The sequence below is a fragment of the Mustelus asterias genome, unplaced genomic scaffold, assembly GCF_964213995.1.
Source record: "Mustelus asterias unplaced genomic scaffold, sMusAst1.hap1.1 HAP1_SCAFFOLD_113, whole genome shotgun sequence".
NCBI lineage: Eukaryota > Metazoa > Chordata > Chondrichthyes > Carcharhiniformes > Triakidae > Mustelus > Mustelus asterias.
The window spans coordinates 439,200-458,911 of NW_027590154.1; the positions used below are offsets into that span (position 1 = coordinate 439,200).

General features: G+C 45.9%; 1 protein-coding gene and 1 pseudogene across 1 annotated transcript; one reads left to right on the forward strand and one right to left on the reverse strand.

The window, feature by feature from the left end:
- The window catches only part of LOC144484496 (uncharacterized), a 156,938-nt pseudogene extending 141,291 nt beyond the window's left edge, over positions 1–15,647 (forward strand).
- Positions 5,497–18,346, reverse strand: LOC144484516 (uncharacterized). The gene is made up of 3 exons (XM_078203037.1): positions 18,284–18,346; positions 7,643–8,458; positions 5,497–6,672 (listed from the first exon to the last, which is right to left on the reverse strand). Exon 3 carries the CDS (start codon positions 6,332–6,334, stop codon positions 5,744–5,746), a length of 591 nt encoding a protein of 196 aa, XP_078059163.1. The 5' UTR covers positions 6,335–6,672; positions 7,643–8,458; positions 18,284–18,346; the 3' UTR covers positions 5,497–5,743.
- Between the last annotated feature and the right edge of the window lie 1,366 nt (positions 18,347–19,712).

Sequence of the window (19,712 nt, forward strand, 5' to 3'; positions counted from 1 at the left end):
AATGGTTTCATGGTCATCAGTAGACTTTAAATTCCAGATTTTTTGACTGCATTCAAATATCACCATCAATACATAGTCGGGGGAGGGACAACAGTTGAAACTTCATTTCGACAATCTAACAGTAAAATATTAAACACAGTTAAAACACACCCAGCGTTAGAGACAGAGGGAAGTTAGACAATGACAGAAAGGTGATCAGGGAGGGCAGAGGTAAAACTGAGCAATGGATGGACATGGATTCAGATCCAAAGATGTGCGGGTTAGGTTGATTGGCCAGGTTAAAAATTGCCCCTTAGAGTCCTGGGATGCGGAGGTTAGAGGGATTATCGGGTAAAATATGTGGGGGTAGGGCCTGAGTGGGATTGTGGTCGGTGCAGACTCGATGGGCCGAATGGCCTCCTTCTGCACTGTAGGGTTTCTATGATTCTATGATCCACAGTAAAGAAGTCAGACCAGCCACACGTGGAACCTCTCTCAGATAACAGAACACACCACTAAAAACTCTCAGTTTCAGAGGAATGGTCACAAGCACTCGCCTCTGAAACAATGCCGCTGTTTTAAAGATAAATCTGCTTCTGGGAGCTGCAGCTGGAAAGATCAGAAACCAGAGAGAGAGATTTCAAAACTCCCGCCACTGTGGGAACCCCGGAAGTGGGCGTGATGACACTACAATGGTGAGTGCGTGATGGCGTCACCGCATGGTTGCGACTGCGCGATTAGCTCAGAATCTGCACGTGCGCGAACACGTTGACAGGCCGTTCCAATGACGTCACCTAAGGGAAAACTGCGCTTGCGCTGGCAGTGCAGAAAAGAAGTCTTGCAATTGGATGTTGGGACATGTTGTGTCTGAACAAAGGAGAGTGACCATCCCAACAAACCCTCAACATGATCAGAACCACTTCACTCAGGTTCATTCACTGCAGTCCAGCTTGTATTTTCATATCGCCTGATGAAGGAGCAGCGCTCCGAAAGCTCATGGTTCCAGATAAACCTGTTGGACTCTAACCTGGTGTTGTGAGACTTCTTACTATTTTCATATCATCAGTCCTTCTTCCCCACATCCTTCCACCAGGGGCGGCACGGTGGTTAGATTCTAGAATCTAGAATTCTAGAAATTCTAGAATCCATCGTTAAGGATGAGATTTCTAAATTCTTGGAAGTGCAGGGTCGGATTAAGACAAGTCAGCATGGATTTAGTAAGGGGAGGTCGTGCCTGACAAACCTGTTAGAGTTCTTTGAAGAGATAACAAATAGGTTAGACCAAGGAGAGCCAATGGATGTTATCTATCTTGACTTCCAAAAGGCCTTTGACAAGGTGCCTCACGGGAGACTGCTGAGTAAAATAAGGGCCCATGGTATTCGAGGCAAGGTACTAACATGGATTGACGATTGGCTGTCAGACAGAAGGCAGAGAGTTGGGATAAAAGGTTCTTTCTCAGAATGGCAACCAGTGACAAGTGGTGTCCCGCAGGGTTCAGTGTTGGGGCCACAGCTGTTCTCTTTATATATTAACGATCTAGATGACGGGACTGGGAGCATTCTGGCCAAGTTTGCCGATGATACAAAGATAGGTGGAGGGGCAGGTAGTATTGAGGAGGTGGGGAGGCTGCAGAAAGATTTAGACAGTTTAGGAGAGTGGTCCAAGAAGTGGCTGATGAAATTCAACGTGGGCAAGTGCGAGGTCGTACACTTTGGAAAAAAGAATAGAGGCATGGACTATTTTCTAAACGGTGACAAAATTCATAATGCTAAAGTGCAAAGGGACTTGGGAGTCCTAGTCCAGGATTCTCTAAAGGTAAACTTGCAGGTTGAGTCCGTAATTAGGAAAGCAAATGTAATGTTGTCATTTATCTCAAGAGGCTTGGAATACAAAAGCAGGGATGTACTTCTGAGGCTTTATAAAGCACTGGTTAGGCCCCATTTGGAGTACTGTGAGCAATTTTGGGCCCCACACCTCAGGAAGGACATACTGGCACTGGAGCGGGTCCAGCGGAGATTCACACGGATGATCCCAGGAATGGTAGGCCTGACATACGATGAACGTCTGAGGATCGTGGGATTATATTCATTGGAGTTTAGGAGGTTGAGGGGAGATCTGATAGAAACTTACAAGATAATGAACGGCTTAGATAGGATGGACGTAGGGAAGTTGTTTCCATTAACAGGGGAGACTAGGACGCGGGGGCACAGCCTTAGAATAAAAGGGAGTCACTTTAGAACAGAGATGAGGAGAAATTTCTTCAGCCAGAGAGTGGTGGGTCTGTGGAATTCATTGCCACAGAGGGCTGTGGAGGCCGAGACGTTGAGCGTCTTCAAGACAGAAATTGATAAATTCTTGATTTCTCGAGGAATTAAGGGCTATGGGGAGAGAGCGGGTAAATGGAGTTGAAATCAACCATGATTGAATGGTGGAGTGGACTCGATGGGCCGAATGGCCTTACTTCCGCTCCTATGTCTTATGGTCTTATGGTCTTAGCACTGCTGCCTCACAGCACCAGGGACCCAGGTTCAATTTCCGGCTTGGGTTACTTTCTATGCAGAGTCTGCATGTTCTCCCCGTGTCTGTGTGGGTTTTCTCCAGGTGCTCCGGTTTCTTCCCACTGTCCAAAAGACATGCTGGTTAGGGTGCATTGGCCATGCTAAATTCTCCCTCAGTGTACCCGAAAAGGTGCCGGAGTGTGGTGACTGGGGGATTTTAACAGTAATTTCATTGCAGTGTTAATGTAAGCCCACTTGTGACTAATAAAAAAAATACTTTTACTTTACCTTCGAATATTCAATCTTTCAAAGTTTATCTTATCCTCTGTGTCTTCAATTCTTCCGGGTTAATCATTGTAACAATTCTCTGTTTTGATTTACATAAGAACATAAGAACATAAGAAATAGGAGCAGGAGTAGGCCATCTAGCCCCTCGAGCCTGCCCCGCCATTCAATAAGATCATGGCTGATCTGACGTGGATCAGTACCACTTACCCGCCTGATCCCCATAACCCTTAATTCCCTTACCGATCAGGAATCCATCCATCCGCGCTTTAAACATATTCAGCGAGGTAGCCTCCACCACCTCAGTGGGCAGAGAATTCCAGAGATTCACCACCCTCTGGGAGAAGAAGTTCCTCCTCAACTCTGTCTTAAACCGACCCCCCTTTATTTTGAGGCTGTGTCCTCTAGTTTTAACTTCCTTACTAAGTGGAAAAAATTTGATTTATTATTGTCACATTTATTGGGATACAGTGAAAGTGTTATCTCTTGCATGCTGGTCGGACAATAAATACCGTTCATAGAGTACATAGCATAGAAGGAAAGGCTGCAGAATATAATGTTGCACTTACAGATAGGGTGTAGAGAGAGATCTGCTTATTGTGGTAGGTCCATTCAAAAGTCTGATGGTGGCAGGGAAGAAGCTGTTCTTGAGTCCGCTAGTACATGATCTCACCTTTAAAAAAATGATCTCAACTTTAAACTTTAACCTGGCTTTACATGTCCAGATTCAGCACCAATCCAGTATTAAGTTATAACCATAACCTTTTCTTCATGGGATAGGAAATTGTGAATTTCTTGTTATAAACCATTCCTGAAATGCTGCTGGTCCTGGAATGTAAAAGGGAAATTTGTGCTGATCTAGATTAAAGGGAACTGACCAAAATCAGTTTATCCTTTCAGTTGGGTAGATATGGAAAAATGATTTCCTCTGGTGGGGGAATCAAGAACAAGGGAACATTGTGTGAAAGATTGGAGCTCAGAGTGAAATCGGGCAGTAATTCTTCAACTGTGACGAAAAGTCAAAGGACCAGAAACCTTAACTCTGCTTTCTCTCTTGATAAATGCGGGCAGACATGCTGAGTTTTTCCAGTTCTTGTAGCAATTCTTTCCACATGGAAATAGAAAACAAAGGCTGGAAAATCAGATTTAGGAGAATGATTCCAGGGATGAGAAACTTCAGTGATGAAGACAGATTGGAGAATTTGGGACTCTTTCACTTGGAGAAAAGACTGAGAGGAGATTTGATAGAAACATTCAAAATCATGAGGGGTGCAGAAGAGATTCACTGAGACAATCACAGGGAATAGAGGCTTTAGTTATCAGGAAAGATTATAGAAACTGGGGTTCTTTTCACGAGAACTGATTGAAAATCTGGGGATGGGTTCAAAATTTTATCAGGTGAATGAGAAAAAACTATTTCTCAAGTCGATGAGTCAGCAACTAATGGACATCAGATTTAAATCATCACCCAAAGACTCAGAGCCAAGGATGAAATATTGAACAGATTTGTACAACATTGAATCAGACTCTCACTGTCCCTGTGGATTTGTGATGTGGAGTTGCCAGTGTTGGACTGGGGTAGGCACAGTAAGTAGTCTCACAACACTAGGTTAAAGTCCAATGGGTTTATTTGGTAGCACGAGCTTTCGGAGTGCCGCTCCTTCATCGGGCACTCACCTGATGAAGGAGCGGTGCTTGGAAAGCTAGTGCTACCAAATAAACCTGTTGGACTTTAACCTGGTGTTGTGAGACTATTTCCTGTGGATTTGTGTCCACACTGTGCCATTAAACACTGAGGACAGCTACATGGCTGTGTTACCGACACCTCCTCAGGATATCCAGGCTAAGAGAGACACTCTTGAAGGAATGGGCAGCTGGGATTTGTCCATGAGGGTAACCAGAGGTTTGAAAACTGAAATAATCCACTGTAATGATGAGGTGTTAACCTTGGCTCAGTGATTGCTTTCTCATATCTGAGTCAGGAGGCTGTGGTTTCAAATCCAGAGAAGTGAACAGAAATTCCAGACTGACATTCCACTGCAGTACTGAGGGAGCCCCGCACTGTCAGAGGTCCTATGTTCCAAGTAAGACTGAACAGTCAGGCATAAGAGATCCATTGATGCTATTTCAAAGAGCAGGGGAAGAGTCTTGATCAACCTTTATCCCTCAATCAAGATCACTCAAATACATTGTCTGGATTATTTTCCATGGGATCTTGCTGTGCAAATGAGCTGCTGTATTTCCAACATTGTCTGAACTTCAAAAGAATTTGATTGGCTAGGAAAACTTTGGAACAACCTGATATCATGAAAGGCTCAACACAAATATAAATGTTCCTTCAACTGAGAGAAGACCCAGAAATGGAACAGTCGAGAACAGGATTTCAGTTAGTCTCTTAACAAATATGCAACACACCGGGTGTTTGACACTGAGCTGGTTTATTTCATGTGTTTTCAGAATCTTAAACTCCAGCTCAGTTCTTGGGATTATTAACATAGTCATAGAGGTTTACAGCATGGAAACAGGCCCTTCGGCCCAACTTGTCCCATGCTGACCTTTTTTTTAAACCCCTAAGCTAGTCCCAATTGCCCACATTTGGCCCTTTTCCCTCTATACACATCTTACCCATGTAACTATCTAAATGCTTTTTAAAAGACAGAATTGTACCCGCCTCTACTACTACCGCTGGCAGCTTGTTCCAGCCACTCACCACCCTCTGTGTGAAGAAATTGCCCCTCTGGACACATTTGTTTCTCTCCCCTCTCACCTTAAACCTATGCCCTCTAGATTTAGACTCCCCGACCTTTGGGAAAAGATATTGACTATCTCGCTGATCTATGCCCCTCATTATTTTATAGACCTCAAAAAGATTACCACTCAGCCTCCTATGTTCCAGAAAAAGCTGAAAAAGTCAGAATCAACATGGTTCAGTCCAGGATGTGAGTAACAGCAGCATAACAGCAGAATCCAATCCCTGCTGTCACTTGTGAACTCGCTGGTGTCTCAGTAGGTGGGATGAATTAGTGAATCTCTTCCCACACTGGGAGCAGGTGAATGGCCTCTCCCCTGTGTGAACTGGTTTGTGTCTCAGTAGGTGGGATGACTGAATGAATCCCTTCCCACAATCGGAGCAGGTGAACAGCCTCTCCCGCGTGTGAACTCGCTGGTGTTTTAGCAGAATTGATGAGTGAATGAATCCCTTCCCACACTCGGAGCAGGTGAACGGTCTCTCTCCAGTGTGAACTTGCTGGTGTGTCTGCAGGTTGGATGACTGAGTGAATCCCTTCCCACACGCAGAGCAGGTGAACGGTCTCTGCCCGGTGTGAATGCGTTGGTAAGTCAGCAAATCCGGTTTCCTTTTAAAACTGTTCTCACAGACAGAGCAAGTGAAAAGTTTGTTATCAGAATGAACAAGATGGTGTGTCTGAAGACAGGATAACCGAGTGAATCCTTTCCCACACGCAGAGCAGGTGAATGGCCGTTCCCCGGTGTGACTGCGTCGATGAGCCTCCAGATGGGAAGGACAACTGAATCCCTTCCCACAGTCCCCACATTTCCATGGTTTCTCCATGGTGCCAGTGTCCTTGTGTCTCTCCAGGTTGGATGATCAGTTGAAGCCTCGGCCACACACAGAACACATGTACAGTTTCTCCTCACTGTGAATGGTGTGATGTTTTTTCAGGCTGTGTAACTGGTTAAAGCTCTTTCCGCAGTCAGTTCACTGGAACACTCCCACTCAGGTGTGTGTGTGTCTCGGTGCTTTTCTAGTCACACTGATGTTTGAAATTCTTTTCCCACAAACAGAACAGACAAACATTTCTCCTTCCACATTCAGAGGTTGATGATATTCAGCTCCCGATGAATCGAGTGAATGTCAGATATTGACGAGTGTTTCCCGATTGTAACTCCCTGTGGAAAAAAGATTTTAGAAAAGCTGTCAATGTAAGGACAGGATAACATTCAGAACAAACGTTTCTCTTGGTTTGAGTTTGCTGTGTGTTAATCCTCCCCTTTTAACCCCTTAGAAAAGGAGTTTCCAAAATCCATCACTGTCAGAGGATACAAACTCTGAATTTGGTTATCTGAAGGGGATGAATGAACCGGGTTAGACGGAAAAGGCAGGGGAATACCACTCAGTGAATTGCTCATTCTGAGAGCCAGCACAGACACAATGGGCCAAATGGCCTCTTTCTGTGCTGTAACAATTCAGAGAAAGTCACAACATTCCCTCCTCCTGGTTTCTAGCCCAGGATGACGACACATTGATTTGATTTATTGTGACATGTGAAAAGTAATGTTTCTGGCAACCTATACAGACAAAACATACCATTCGTAGAGTATATTAGGGAGAAGTACAAAGTCTCACAACACCAGGTTAAAGTCCAACAGGTTTATTTGGTATCACGAGCTTTCAGAGCACTGCTCCTTCATTAGGTGAGCGTGTTCACCTGATGAAGGAGCAGTGTTCCAAAAGCTCCCAAATTTTTAACAAATTTAACAAAAGAATAACCAATTTTAACAAAAATAACAAACAGAACATAATTTCATTCATGCCTTGTGAAAAACATGGATCTGAATCTTGTGTTCAGAGCTGGGTGTGTGGAGATATTTTCAGATGAGCCTTGGTCACCACCACTGGGACTAACTTTAAATTGCAGCTTGTATAAATTGGATGGATTTGAAGCCCTGTCCCCAGACCATTGTGCTGCCTCTCTGGATTACTAACGCAGTGACATTGCCACAAGTTCAGTCTCTGAATTCAGGGGAATGATCACAGGCACATATTCTTAAAGGGAGACTGCAGGTCACATAATCAGCTAATTAACTAGAATCTTAAACTCCAGCCAGTACTATAGTTGGTAACATCAGAGAAACAAACCTGAATTGTCAGAATGAACATGGTTCAGTCCTGGGTATGATGAACGCCAGCAACATCAGTGGAATCCAAACCCTTTAGTCACTTGTGAACTTGCTGGTGTGTCATCAGGTGGGCTAGCTGACTGAATCCCCTCTCACACACCGAACAGGTGAATGGCCTCTCCCGGGTGTCAACTCGCTGGTGTGTCAGAAGGTTTGATGAAGTTTTGAATCCTTTCTCACACATGGAACAAATGAATGGTCTCTCACCAGTGTGAACTCGCTGGTGTGTCAGAATGTTTGATGAATTAGTGAATCTCTTCTCACACACAGAGCAGGTGAATGGCCTCTCCCCAGTGTGAACTCGCTGGTGTGTCAGCAGCTGGGATAACTGAATGAATCCCCTCCCACAAACAGAACAGGTGAATGGCTTTCCTCCAGTATGAACTCTCTGATGTATCAGAAGCTCAGATGACTGAGTGAATCCCTTCCCACATACGGAACAAGTGAACAGCTTCTCTCCAGTGTGACTGAATTTCCAGCAAGGATGGGTATTTGAATCCCTTTCCGCAATCTCCACATTTACACAGTTTCTCCGTGATGCTGGTGTCCTTATTTCTCTCCAGGTTGGATGATCAGCTCAAGCCTCGTACACAGTACACGTGTACGGATTCTCTCTGCTTCAATTGCAATGTTTTATACACTATGCAACTGTTAAAACAATCTTCCCTCCATATTCAAAGGGCAATAATACTCACACTCCGATTCATTGAGTATCAGATATTGATGCGATGTTTGGTTTGCGTTTCCCACCTCCAAATCCTCTGCTTCTAATAACCTGATAAAGGAGATTGAAAAGTCATCACTGTCAGTACAAGATAGAAATTCTTAACAGACAGTTCTCATTTGGTGGAATATTTTCCACTTTCATTCCCCCAAATTAATTTGGTCCTGAATTGATCCTAAATTGAATATCTTCTCCACAAATCCTCAGCTTCTAATATGTTGTCAATGGTGTTTACAAATGTAACCAATGTCAGTCCAGGATATAAATTCTCAACAGACAATTCAAATCTGTATATCCCCATCCCACACACTCTCCCTCCTCCCTGGAAATCCAAATTAAGTTTTGGATAATTCTTTCGAGATCCTTTTAACAAATTTAACAAAAAAAAAACAATTTTAACAAAAATAACAAATTGAGCATAATTTCATTCATTACTTGTGACAAACATGAATCTGAATCACTCTGACTGGCCAGACAGAATAACAGACGTTAATGTTAACAGTTACATGGGTAAGATGGGTATAGAGGGATATGGACCAAATGCAAGCGATTGGGAGTAGTTTAGGGGTTTAAACAAAAAGGGCGGCATGGACAAGTTGGGCCGAAGGGCCTGTTTCCATGCCGTAAACCTCTATGACTCTAACCTTGCGTCCAGAACTGTGTGTGTGGAGATTTTCTCAGAGGAGCTTCAGTCACCAGGGGTTTACAATGGGTTTGCCTCACAGCATCAGGGACCCGGGTTCAATTCCCGGCTTGGATCACTTTCTGTGTGGAGTTTGCATTTTCTCCCCATGTTTGCATGGGTTTCCTCCGGGGACTCCGGTTTCCTCACAGTCCAAAGGTATGCAGGTTAGGTTGATTGGCTATGCTAAATTGACCCTAGTGTCAGGGGGGATTAGCAGGGTAAATGTGTGGGGTTACGGGAATAGGGCCTGGGTGTGATTGAGGTCGGTGCAGATTCAATGGGCCGAATAGTCTTCTGTACTGCAGGGATCCTATGATTACCATCACTGAATCTAACTTTAAATTGCAGATTGTATTAATTGAATGGATTTGAAGCCCTGTCCCTAGAACATTGTGCTGTCTCTCTGGATTACTAATGCAGCGACATTGTCACTAGGTCAGTGTGTCCCCCCTGCTCTCTTTGTTGGAGGTGGCTTGTGGGGAGAAAACGGAAGCGGTGGATAGTGAGAGTGGAGAATGTTCATTGTAATCCCCCCGGCACTGACCTCTCACCTGACACCTCACAATGCCCGGGGACTGATTGACAGCAGCTCCAACCAATAGAAGGAGGGGACGGGGCTGGAGGACCAATCGGAATGAATGAGAGGCGAGGCTGAGTGAGGCATGCGCAGTGTGATTAAGGGCAATGGGGAAGATTTTTTTTCCGATCTGCAATCCGTCCAGGAGAGAATGGCGGGAGCGATGGATCAGGTCAGTGACTGGATACGCTTCGTAAGCATGTCATATAGATTGCAAATGAGAAAGAATAACCCACCGGTTCCCGGGGACCGTTCCCCCGCCCTGGAGTGCTTTTCTCACAGAGCTGGGTTAGCGGCCGCCATCCTTATCCGGGCACTCGCAGTAGATAGAGCGCATGCGCAGCCGCCAGTTTTATTCGGGTACCAGGTAGAGCGCATGCGCAACCGCCATCTTTGTTGGGGGCAATAATTTTGATTATTTTTTCCACGAGAAATCAACCTGCTTCACGCTTCCAGTTTCTTATTATTGAGGCAGAACAATGATAAATGGCCAGGGCAGTGACAATCATTTCTATTTATGTTGTGTCTTCAACAAAATAAAAGTTTTAAGGCAATTCGGAGAAATGTTACAAAATAACAATTGACACTGAGCCAAATGACGAGATCACAGAATCCCTGTCGTGCAAACCATTGGGCCCATCGAGACTGCATCAACAACAATCCTACCCAGACCCTATTCCTGTAACCCCACGTATTTACCCTGCTGACATGAAGGGGCAATGCAGCATAGCCATTCATCCCAACCTGCACACCTTTGGAGTGAGAGAGGAAACTGGGGCACCCGGAGGAAACTCATGCAGACATCGGGGAAATGTGCAAACTCTGCACAGAGGCTGGAATTGAACCTGAGTCCTTGGCGCTATGAGACAGCAGTGCTAACCACTGTGCCATCAGTTTTGAGTAGTCTTAACGAAGGAGAGTGAGGTAGAGAATCAGAGCGGCTTAAGGAGGAAATTCCAGAGCTTGTGACTTGGACAAATGAAAAAGGTCATTACTGGGAGAGTGATTAAAATCGGAAATGCTTAAGAGCCTGTGTGGCTGAGAAATATTACATAAATTTGGATGATTGCAACTATGTAGGTAAACAGGAATGAGAAATTTAAAAATTTGGTGCTTCTTAAAAGGAAGTGTTTGTAGACTGGTAAGCTCTACGGTGATGGCCGAACAAGCTTTGATGCGAGTGAGCACATAACCTTTAAAAAAAAAAGTCTGGTTCAGTCTCATTCATTTGGTAGGGACAGGGACAGAGTTGCTGGCGAGGAACTGAGTGCAATGGGTTCACTCTTCTCGAGGAATTAAGGGCTATGGGGAGAGAGCGGGTAAATGGAGTTGAAATCAACCATGATTGAATGGTGGAGTGGACTCAATGGGCCGAATGGCCTTACTTCCGCTCCTATGTCTTATGGTCTTATGGTCTAATGTCAGACGAATTTGGATGGTGCGTGGCTCAGAGGGGAGCTTGCAGGTGATGGTGTCCACATACTCCTGCTGCCCTGGTCCATCCAGGTGGTGGAGGTTGAGGGTTTCGGAGATTCTATCAAATTGTGGCTCTGTTCTAGGTCTATAAAATGCCTCTCCATTGCCCATGTCTCTCCCACCCACTTCTCTCATTCTTACTCTTTCTGTCTCTCTTGTCGCATTGAATTCTCTAGCCCAGGGTGGTAGATGTTTCATCGTTGGTTAAGTTTAAGGATGGGATGGAGAGATTTTTGGTTTCTTGGGTGGGGCAGGGTGGGGAGAGGGGGGGGCGGTGGAGGTGGAGCTGAAAGATATGGGGAGCTGGCGGGAAAGTGGAATTGAAGACCAACACCAGCCATGATCATGTTGAATGGCTGGAGCCGGCTCAACAGGCCAAATGGTCTACTCCTGCTCCTATTGCTTGTGTTCGTGCAGATCTATGTGTAGACTCAGACGGAGTGGCAGGCTCCCTTCCCTGAAGGAGCTGATTGAACCTGATCACTTTTCACAAAAGATCCAACAGCTTTCATGGTCACCTTTCCCTCCTGTCAGCCCCATATAACACCAAATTCATTCACAATTTCACAACCTGTTTTTGTGAGTTCTCTCTCGCTCCCATTTTACTGTCTGAGATCAATTCCACGGGGTATCAGAAGGGGAGGATTTGCAGTCAGAAAACTCAAACCAAACATCCCATCAGATTCAAATGAAGTCACCTAATTTATCGTAACCTGAATATTTGTGAATCGTGAAAATAGAAGGATAAAGTGTCGTTCACAGTGTTGAGAAACGATGGGAATGTGGGGAGGGATTCAGATCTCTATGTGAACTGGAAACTCATCAGCCCAGACACACCGGGGAGAGGTCATTCATTTGCTCCAAGTGTGGGAAGGATTCTCTCGCTCATCCAGCCTGCTGCAACACCAGCGAGTTCACACTGGAGAGAGACCTTTCAATTGTTCCAACTGTGGGAAGGGATTCGCTCAGTCAGGCAACCTGCTGAGACACCAGCGAGTTCACACTGGGAAGAGACCATTCACTTGCTCAGAGTGTGAGAAAGGATTCGCTCGGTCATCTGACTTGATGGCGCACCAGCGAGTTCACACTGACGAGAGACCATTTAAATGTCCAGACTGGGAAGTGGTATAAAGGTTCCCGGGACCTGATACTCCATCAACGTGCTCACAGTGATGAGAGGCCATTCAGATGCTCTCACTGTGGGACTGGGTTCAAACAATCATCTCAACTCATTGAACACCAGTGTAGTCACACCGGGGAGAGGCCATTCACCTGCTCTGTGTGTGGGAATGGGTTCAGTCGGTCATCTAACCTGCGGACACACCAGCGAATTCACACTGGGGAGAGACCTTTCACCTGTTCTGAGTGTGGAAAGGGATTCACTCAATTATCCACTCTGCTGAACCACCAGAGTGTTCACAATGAGAAGAGACCATTTCAATGTCCAGACTGCAGGAAGTGCTACAAAAGTTCCCGATAACTGCTCCACCATCAACGAGTTCACACTGAGGAGAGACCTTTTAAATGTCCAGACTGTGAGAAGTGCTTTAAAAGTTCTGGGGAACTGATGCGCCATCAACGTGTTCACACTGACGAGAAACCATTCAGGTGCTCTCACTGTGACGCTGGGTTCAAGACATCATCTGACCTCACTGTACATCAGCGAGTTCACACTGGGGAGAAACCATTCACCTGCTCCCAGTGTGGGAAGGGATTCACTCAGTCATCCCCTCTGCTGACACACCAGCGAGTTCATAGGTAACTAAGGTGATTAGATTTTACTGTTAATAAGATCAGGACTGATCCATGTTCATTGGGGTCTGTTTCTGTTCATGTTGGTAAACTTCAAACCAAAAGAGAAAATGCTGGAAAATCTCAGCAGGTCTGGCAGCATCTTTAAAGAGAGAAAAGAGCTGACGTTTCAAGTCACGGGCGGCACGGTAGCACAGTGGTTAGCACTGCTGCTTCACAGCTCCAGGGTCCTGGGTTCGATTCCCGGCTCGGGTCACTTTCTGTGTGGAGTTTGCACATTCTCCTCGTGTCTGCGTGGGTTTCCTCTGGGTGCTCCGGTTTCCTCCCACAGTCCAAAGATGTGCGGGTTAGGTTGATTGGCCAGGTTAAAAAATTGCCCCTGAGAGTCCTGGGATGTGTAGGTTAGAGGGATTAGCAGGTAAAATATGTGGGGATAGGGCCTGGGTGGGATAGTGGTCGGTGCAGACTCGATGGGCCGAATGGCCTCCTTCTGCACTGTAGGGTTTCTATGATTTCTATGATTTCTATGAAGTCCAGATGACCCTTTGTCAAAGCTTAGTTGGTAAACTTCAACCCAGTTACATGGGCTAATACTCTGGATTAAAGTTAAATAAGTCAACATTGTGTTCGCACATTATGTTGAATCTTTAACACCTCAAACATTAGTTAGTTCCTTCTGAAGGTCTCTTTCTCGCCCATCTCCTCTATTCTCACCTCAACAAGTGTGAGGAGTTCATGAAGCTTCTTTGTTACTAAGATTGAGATAATTCGATCAGCTGCTGCTGCTGTATCCCTCCCTTCCACTCGCCTACTGGGACAAACCATGTCTAAAGTTCCCTCTTGACCAAGCCCAGAACAGACATCTTTCTCCAGTTTCTCTCCTATCTCCCCTCGTGCCCTCTCCATGTTTATCTTGTCCATGAGACCCACCCCGTGCTCCATCGACCCTATTCTCACTAAATTGCTGATCATCCAACTTCCCCACATTTGGTGATATTGTTAATGGTTCTCTCTTTTCCCTGGTACTGTCCCCCTCACTTTTGAATCCTCTGAAATCACCCACCCTGAAAAAAACACTCAATCCCAGTCTTTGCCAACTATTGCCCCATCTCCAATCTCCCTTTCCTCTCCAAACCCCCTGAACTCGGTGAGCCCCAAGGATCTATCCTTGGCCCCTCCTATTTCTCATCCACATGCTGCCACTGAATGACATCATCCAAAAGCACCGTGTTAGTTTTCCCATCTACACTGACAACACCCAGCTCTACCCATCCCTCTCCATTCCTCCACTGTTACTAAATTATCAAACTGCTTATCCCACATTCAGTACTGGATGAACAGAAATTTCCTCCAATTAAAAATTGGGAAGACCAAAGTCATTGTCTTCAGTCACCGTTACAAATTCTGTTCCCTAACTGCCAAGTCCATCCCTCTCCCTGGGAGCTGTCTGAAGCTGAATCACACACTTCACAATCTCCATGTCAGATTTGACCCCAAGATGAGTTTCTGACCACATATCCACACCATCACTAATACCAGATATTTCAATCCCCGTAACGTCACCTGACCCCACCCCACCCCACCCCAGCTCATCTGCTGTAGCTCCTTACCCAGCAGCCCAGTGTGGAGGCACCGCGCCAGTCCCATTGGCCTGAGCCAACTGAGCATGTGTGGTGCTGGCAGGTGATCTGCATATTTAAAGGGACACTGTCCCTCTATGCAGTTGTCATTTGAACAGGACAGAAGTATTGTGAGAGAGACTCATTTCAACAAAGAAGAGAGCTGGATTTAGGGGAATAAAAATGTAAAGTTATAAAACTGTCCAAAAATTTGTCCTTTTTTCTTTACAGTAATTACTGATATAAATGGTTAAATGGACAGGAAGCTCAGACTAGACATCACATCAATCTAACCGAGTCACTCGATTCAGGACTGAATATCATTGGCATCATGGAAGGGGAGAGCAGCAGTCACAGCGAAGACAAACTGTACACGTGTTCCACATGTGGATCTGGATTCAACCAATCGACTGTTATGGGAAGGCACAAGTGTAACCGAAACAGGGAGAGTCCGTGTGGACAATGTGGGAATACTGGGAATGGATTCCATTATCCCTCTGATCAGGAAACTAATCGATTTGGTCACACTGGGGAGAGTCCATGTGGGCAATGTGGGGATACCAGGAAGGGATTCTGTTATCCCTCTGATCAGGAAATTCATCAATGCAGTCACACTGGGGAGAGTCCATTCACCTGCCCCTTGTGTGAAAAGGGATTCACTCGATTTTCAAACATGTTGCGACACCAGCAGGTTCACACCGGGGAGAAACCTTTCACCTGCATCCCACCTGCTGACACACCAGCGAGTTCACACCGGGGAGAGACCGTTGACCTGCTGTGTGTGTGAAAAGAGATTTACTGAGTCATCGGCCCTGCTGAGACACAAGCGAGTTCACACCGGGGAGAGACCATTCCCCTGCTGTGTGTGTGGGAAGGGATTTGCTGAATCATCAATCCTGCTGCGACACCAGCAAGTTCATACCGGGGAGAGGCCATTCACCTGCTCAGTGTGTGGGAAGGGATTCACTCAATCATCCAACCTTGTGAGACACCAGTGGGTTCACAAGCAACTGCACTGTTCTGATTCAGCAGTTATTACTGCTGTTAATCAGATTCGGGGGTGAACCTTGTTCATTATAAAACAGGGGAGTCTTGATGCTGTTGCTGATAACCACAGCAACTGGGCTGCAGTTGGAAGAATTTTCATTTATATAGTGCCTTTCACAACCTCAGGGTACCTCGATGCGCAGACAGAAATGTGATGCTGATCAGAGGTGATCTGTTTTTAGTGAGGTTGGATGAGAGCGAAATATATAATAAATTTATAATAGAATTTTACACTAAGTTTGAAAACAATGTTACTCAATCTGAAACAGGAGTCTTAAATCCTAACAGAAGTAACCGTGAAGTTATGAGGGGGCAACTGGATTGTGGTGTATTAGGAAAATACCGAAAAGCAGTGGATCCGTTGTCAACAAATGTATTCCCACAAACAAAGCTGATAAATGACTGAGTCAATCTCTTCCCACACACACAACCACCATCATCTAGAAGGACAAGGACAGCAGACACATGGGAACACCACCTGCTGGAAATTCCCCTCCGAGCCACACACCTTCCTAACTTGGAAATACATCACCGTTCCTTCATTGTCACTGGATCAAAATCCTGTAATTCCCTCCCTAACAGCACTATGGGTGTACCTACAACACATGGACTGAAGGAAGGCAGCTCACCACCACCTTCTCAGTAAATTTATGCAAAAGTCTGAAAACATGTACCAAACGACTCAAGAACAACTTCTTCCTTACTGTCATGTTTGAATGGTCCTATCATATATTAAGCTGATCTTTCTCTTCACCCTACCTGTACCTGCACCCTATCCTTTCCTTCTCCCCATGTACTCCATGAAAGGTATGCTTTGTCTGTATAGCGTGCAAGCAACAATACTTTTCAGTGGATCCCAATACATTTGACAATAAATCAAATCAAAATTTAATGCACATGTTGTGAAGTAGAAATCATGCAGGGCAATTGCAACACTTGTGAGGGACAGTGCAAGGCTCCCTCTACACTTTCCCATCAAACACTCCTGAGGTATGTACAACCCATCTAAGGTACAGAGGAAAGTTCTCTCTCAATCATCCTGTGAAAAACTCCCAGGGGAAGCACTGCCCAAGCTAGGTACAAAGGAAAACTCCCATTACATGCCACATCAAACAGTGCCAGAGAGGAGGAACACTTTGGATAAGAAAAACTCCATCTGCACTGCCCCACCAAACACTCCCAGCCCATAATGAGCTGGGTTCCAGGAGGTTAGTTACCAGGCGATTAAATTATGTCATAAAGCAACACCATTTAATCCAGCTGGTCCTCTCTTTGACCTTTTAAAAATGGAGAATTGGGACATCCTTTCCCCAAACAGCGCCAGAGAGTAGGCACAGTTTTCATAAACTCCCTCTACACCGCCCCATCAAACACTCCCAGCCCAGAATGAGCTGAGCTCAAGGAGGTTAGTTACCAGGCAATGAAATTATGTCTTTGGTGGAGGCAGGCACGCTGACATCGTTTAAGACTTACCTGGATTGTCACATGAGCAGCCTGGGAATGGAGGGATACAAACGATTGGTCTAAAGTCCAACAGGTTTATTTGGTAGCAAAAGACACTAGCTTTCGGAGCGCTGCTCCTTTGTCAGGTGAATGGGATTTCAGTTCACAAACAGGGCATATAAAGACAAACTCAATTTACAAAATAATGGTTGGAATGCGAGTCTTTATAGGTAATCCAGTCTTAAAGGTACAGACACTGTGAGTGGAGAGAGGGTTAAGCACAGGTTAAAGAGATGTGTATTGTCTTCAGCCAGGACAGTTAGTGAGATTTTGTAAGCCCAGGCAAGTCGTGGGGGTTACAGATGGTGTGACATGAACCCAAGATCCTGGTTGAGGCCGTCCTCATGTGTGCGGAACTTGGCCATCAGTCTCTGCATTCTCCAAGGCGGCCTTCACGACAACGCAGAGTCGCTGAGCAGAGACTGATAGCCAATTTCCGCGCACGAGGACGGCCTCAACCGGGATCTTGGGTTCATGTCACACTATCTGTAACCCCAACGACTTGCAAAATCTCACTAACTGTCCTGGCTGGAGACAATACACATCTCTTTAACCTGTGCTTAACCCTCTCTCCACTCACATTGTCTGTACCTTTAAGACTTGATTACCTGTAAAGACTCGCATTCTAACCATTATTTTGTAAATTGAGTTTGTATCTTTATATGCCCTGTTTGTGAACAGAACTCCCACTCACCTGAAGAAGGGGCTTGGGGCTCCGAAAGCTCGTGGCTTTTGCTATCAAATAAACCTGTTGGACTTTAACCTGGTGTTGTGACACTTCTTACTGTGTTTACCCCAATTCAACGCTGGCATCTCCACATTTTGGAAATATATCACCATTCCTTCACAGTCGCTGGGTCAAAATCCTGGAATTCCCTCCCTATCAGCAGGGTGGATGTACTTGCACAACATGGACGGCAGTGGGTTCAGGTCCCATACATCACAAAGGTAGACACTCCTGCGCCCCCTACAAACATGGCGATCCCTGCTGCACATTGCCCCTTACAAAGATGCCGGCCGCACATGCGCACTGATAGACATTGCCACCAACAGATTGGCGGCCGTCAGCCCAGCCCAACACGACAAGTTGCGCCTCCAATTTGGTACCAACAGGGTGCCCGGGAAGTTATTTTCCAGGGTTTGGATTTGAACAACATGTTTACGAAGGCTCTCCACCCACCCGCCACATTCATCGCTCTCCGCGCGCCGCTCTCTACCTTGAACTGATCTTGGATCCGAGTTAAAACCGTCCGTCCGCCGCCATTACCCGCACTGCGCATGCTTCAGACCCCTCCCCTATTCACTCTGGTTGGAGGACCAGCCGCTCCCGCTCGGTCCTCCAGCCCCGCCCCCTTTTCCTCTTGGCCCGGAACCGCCGTCAATCAGTCCCCGGGCATTGTGACGTTGGGCATGCGCAGTGCGGCTCATCCCCAGGGACAGGCGCTTGTTTGTCTGATCTTCAGGCGGGAAGGAGGCGGATAAGCGGAGGCAGCGTTAGGGGCAGTGGGTGGGAGGGGAGGCTCCACACACCCAGTGGAGGCTTCAACACCCCCAATAAGGAACTAGCGGCACCGCCTCAACACCCAACACAACGGCAGCTGCAGCGCTTTCTCCCGGGGCCAGGACCCAGTGGACAAATGTGGCTTCAGGAAGGAAATGCAGCAATGGGTTTGATTTGATTTATTGTCACATGTATTGGGATACAGTGAAAAGTATTGTTTCTTGCGCGGTGTACAGACAAAGCATACTGTTCATAGAGTACATAGGGGAGTAGGAAAGGAGAGAGTGCAGAATGTAGTGTTACAGTTACAGAAAGGGTGAAGAGAAAGATCAGCTTAATATGAGGTAGGTCCATTCAAAAGGAGGAGGCTTTGGAGAGGGTACAGAAAAGATTTACCAGGATGTTGCCTGGTATGGAGGGCATTAGTTATGAGAAGAGGTTGGAGAAACTTGGTTTGTTCTCACTGGAACAACGGAGGTTGAGGGGTGAACTGATAGAATTCTACAAGATTATGAGGGGCATGGACAGAGTGGATAGTCAGAAGCTTTTTCCCAGGATGGAAGAGTCAATTACTAGGAGGCACAGGTTTAAGGTGTGAGGGGTGAGGTTTAATGGAGATGTTTGAGGCAAGTTTTTTACACATAGTCATAGAGGTTTACAGCATGGAAACAGGTCCTTTGGCCAACTTGTCCATGCCACCCTTTTTTTAAAAAACTTCTAAGCTAATCCCAATTGCCCGCATTTGGCCCATATCCCTCTATGCCCATTGTACCCATGTAACTGTCTAAATGCTTTTTAAAAGACAAAATTGTACCCGCCTCTACTCCTACGTCTGGCAGCTTGTTCCAGACACTCACCACCCTCTGTGTGAAAAAATTGCCCCTCTGGACACTTTTGTATCTCTCCCCTCTCACCTTGAACCTATGCCCTCTAGTTTTAGATTCCCCTACCTTTGGGAAAAGATATTGACCATCTCGCTGATCTGTGCCTCTCATTATTTTATAGACCTCTACAAGATCAACCCTCAGCCTCCGACGCTCCAGAGAAAAAAGTCCCAGTCTATCCAGTCTCTCCTCATAACTCAATCCATCAAGTCCTGGTCGCATCCTAGTAAATCTTTTCTGCACTCTTTCTAGTTTAATAAT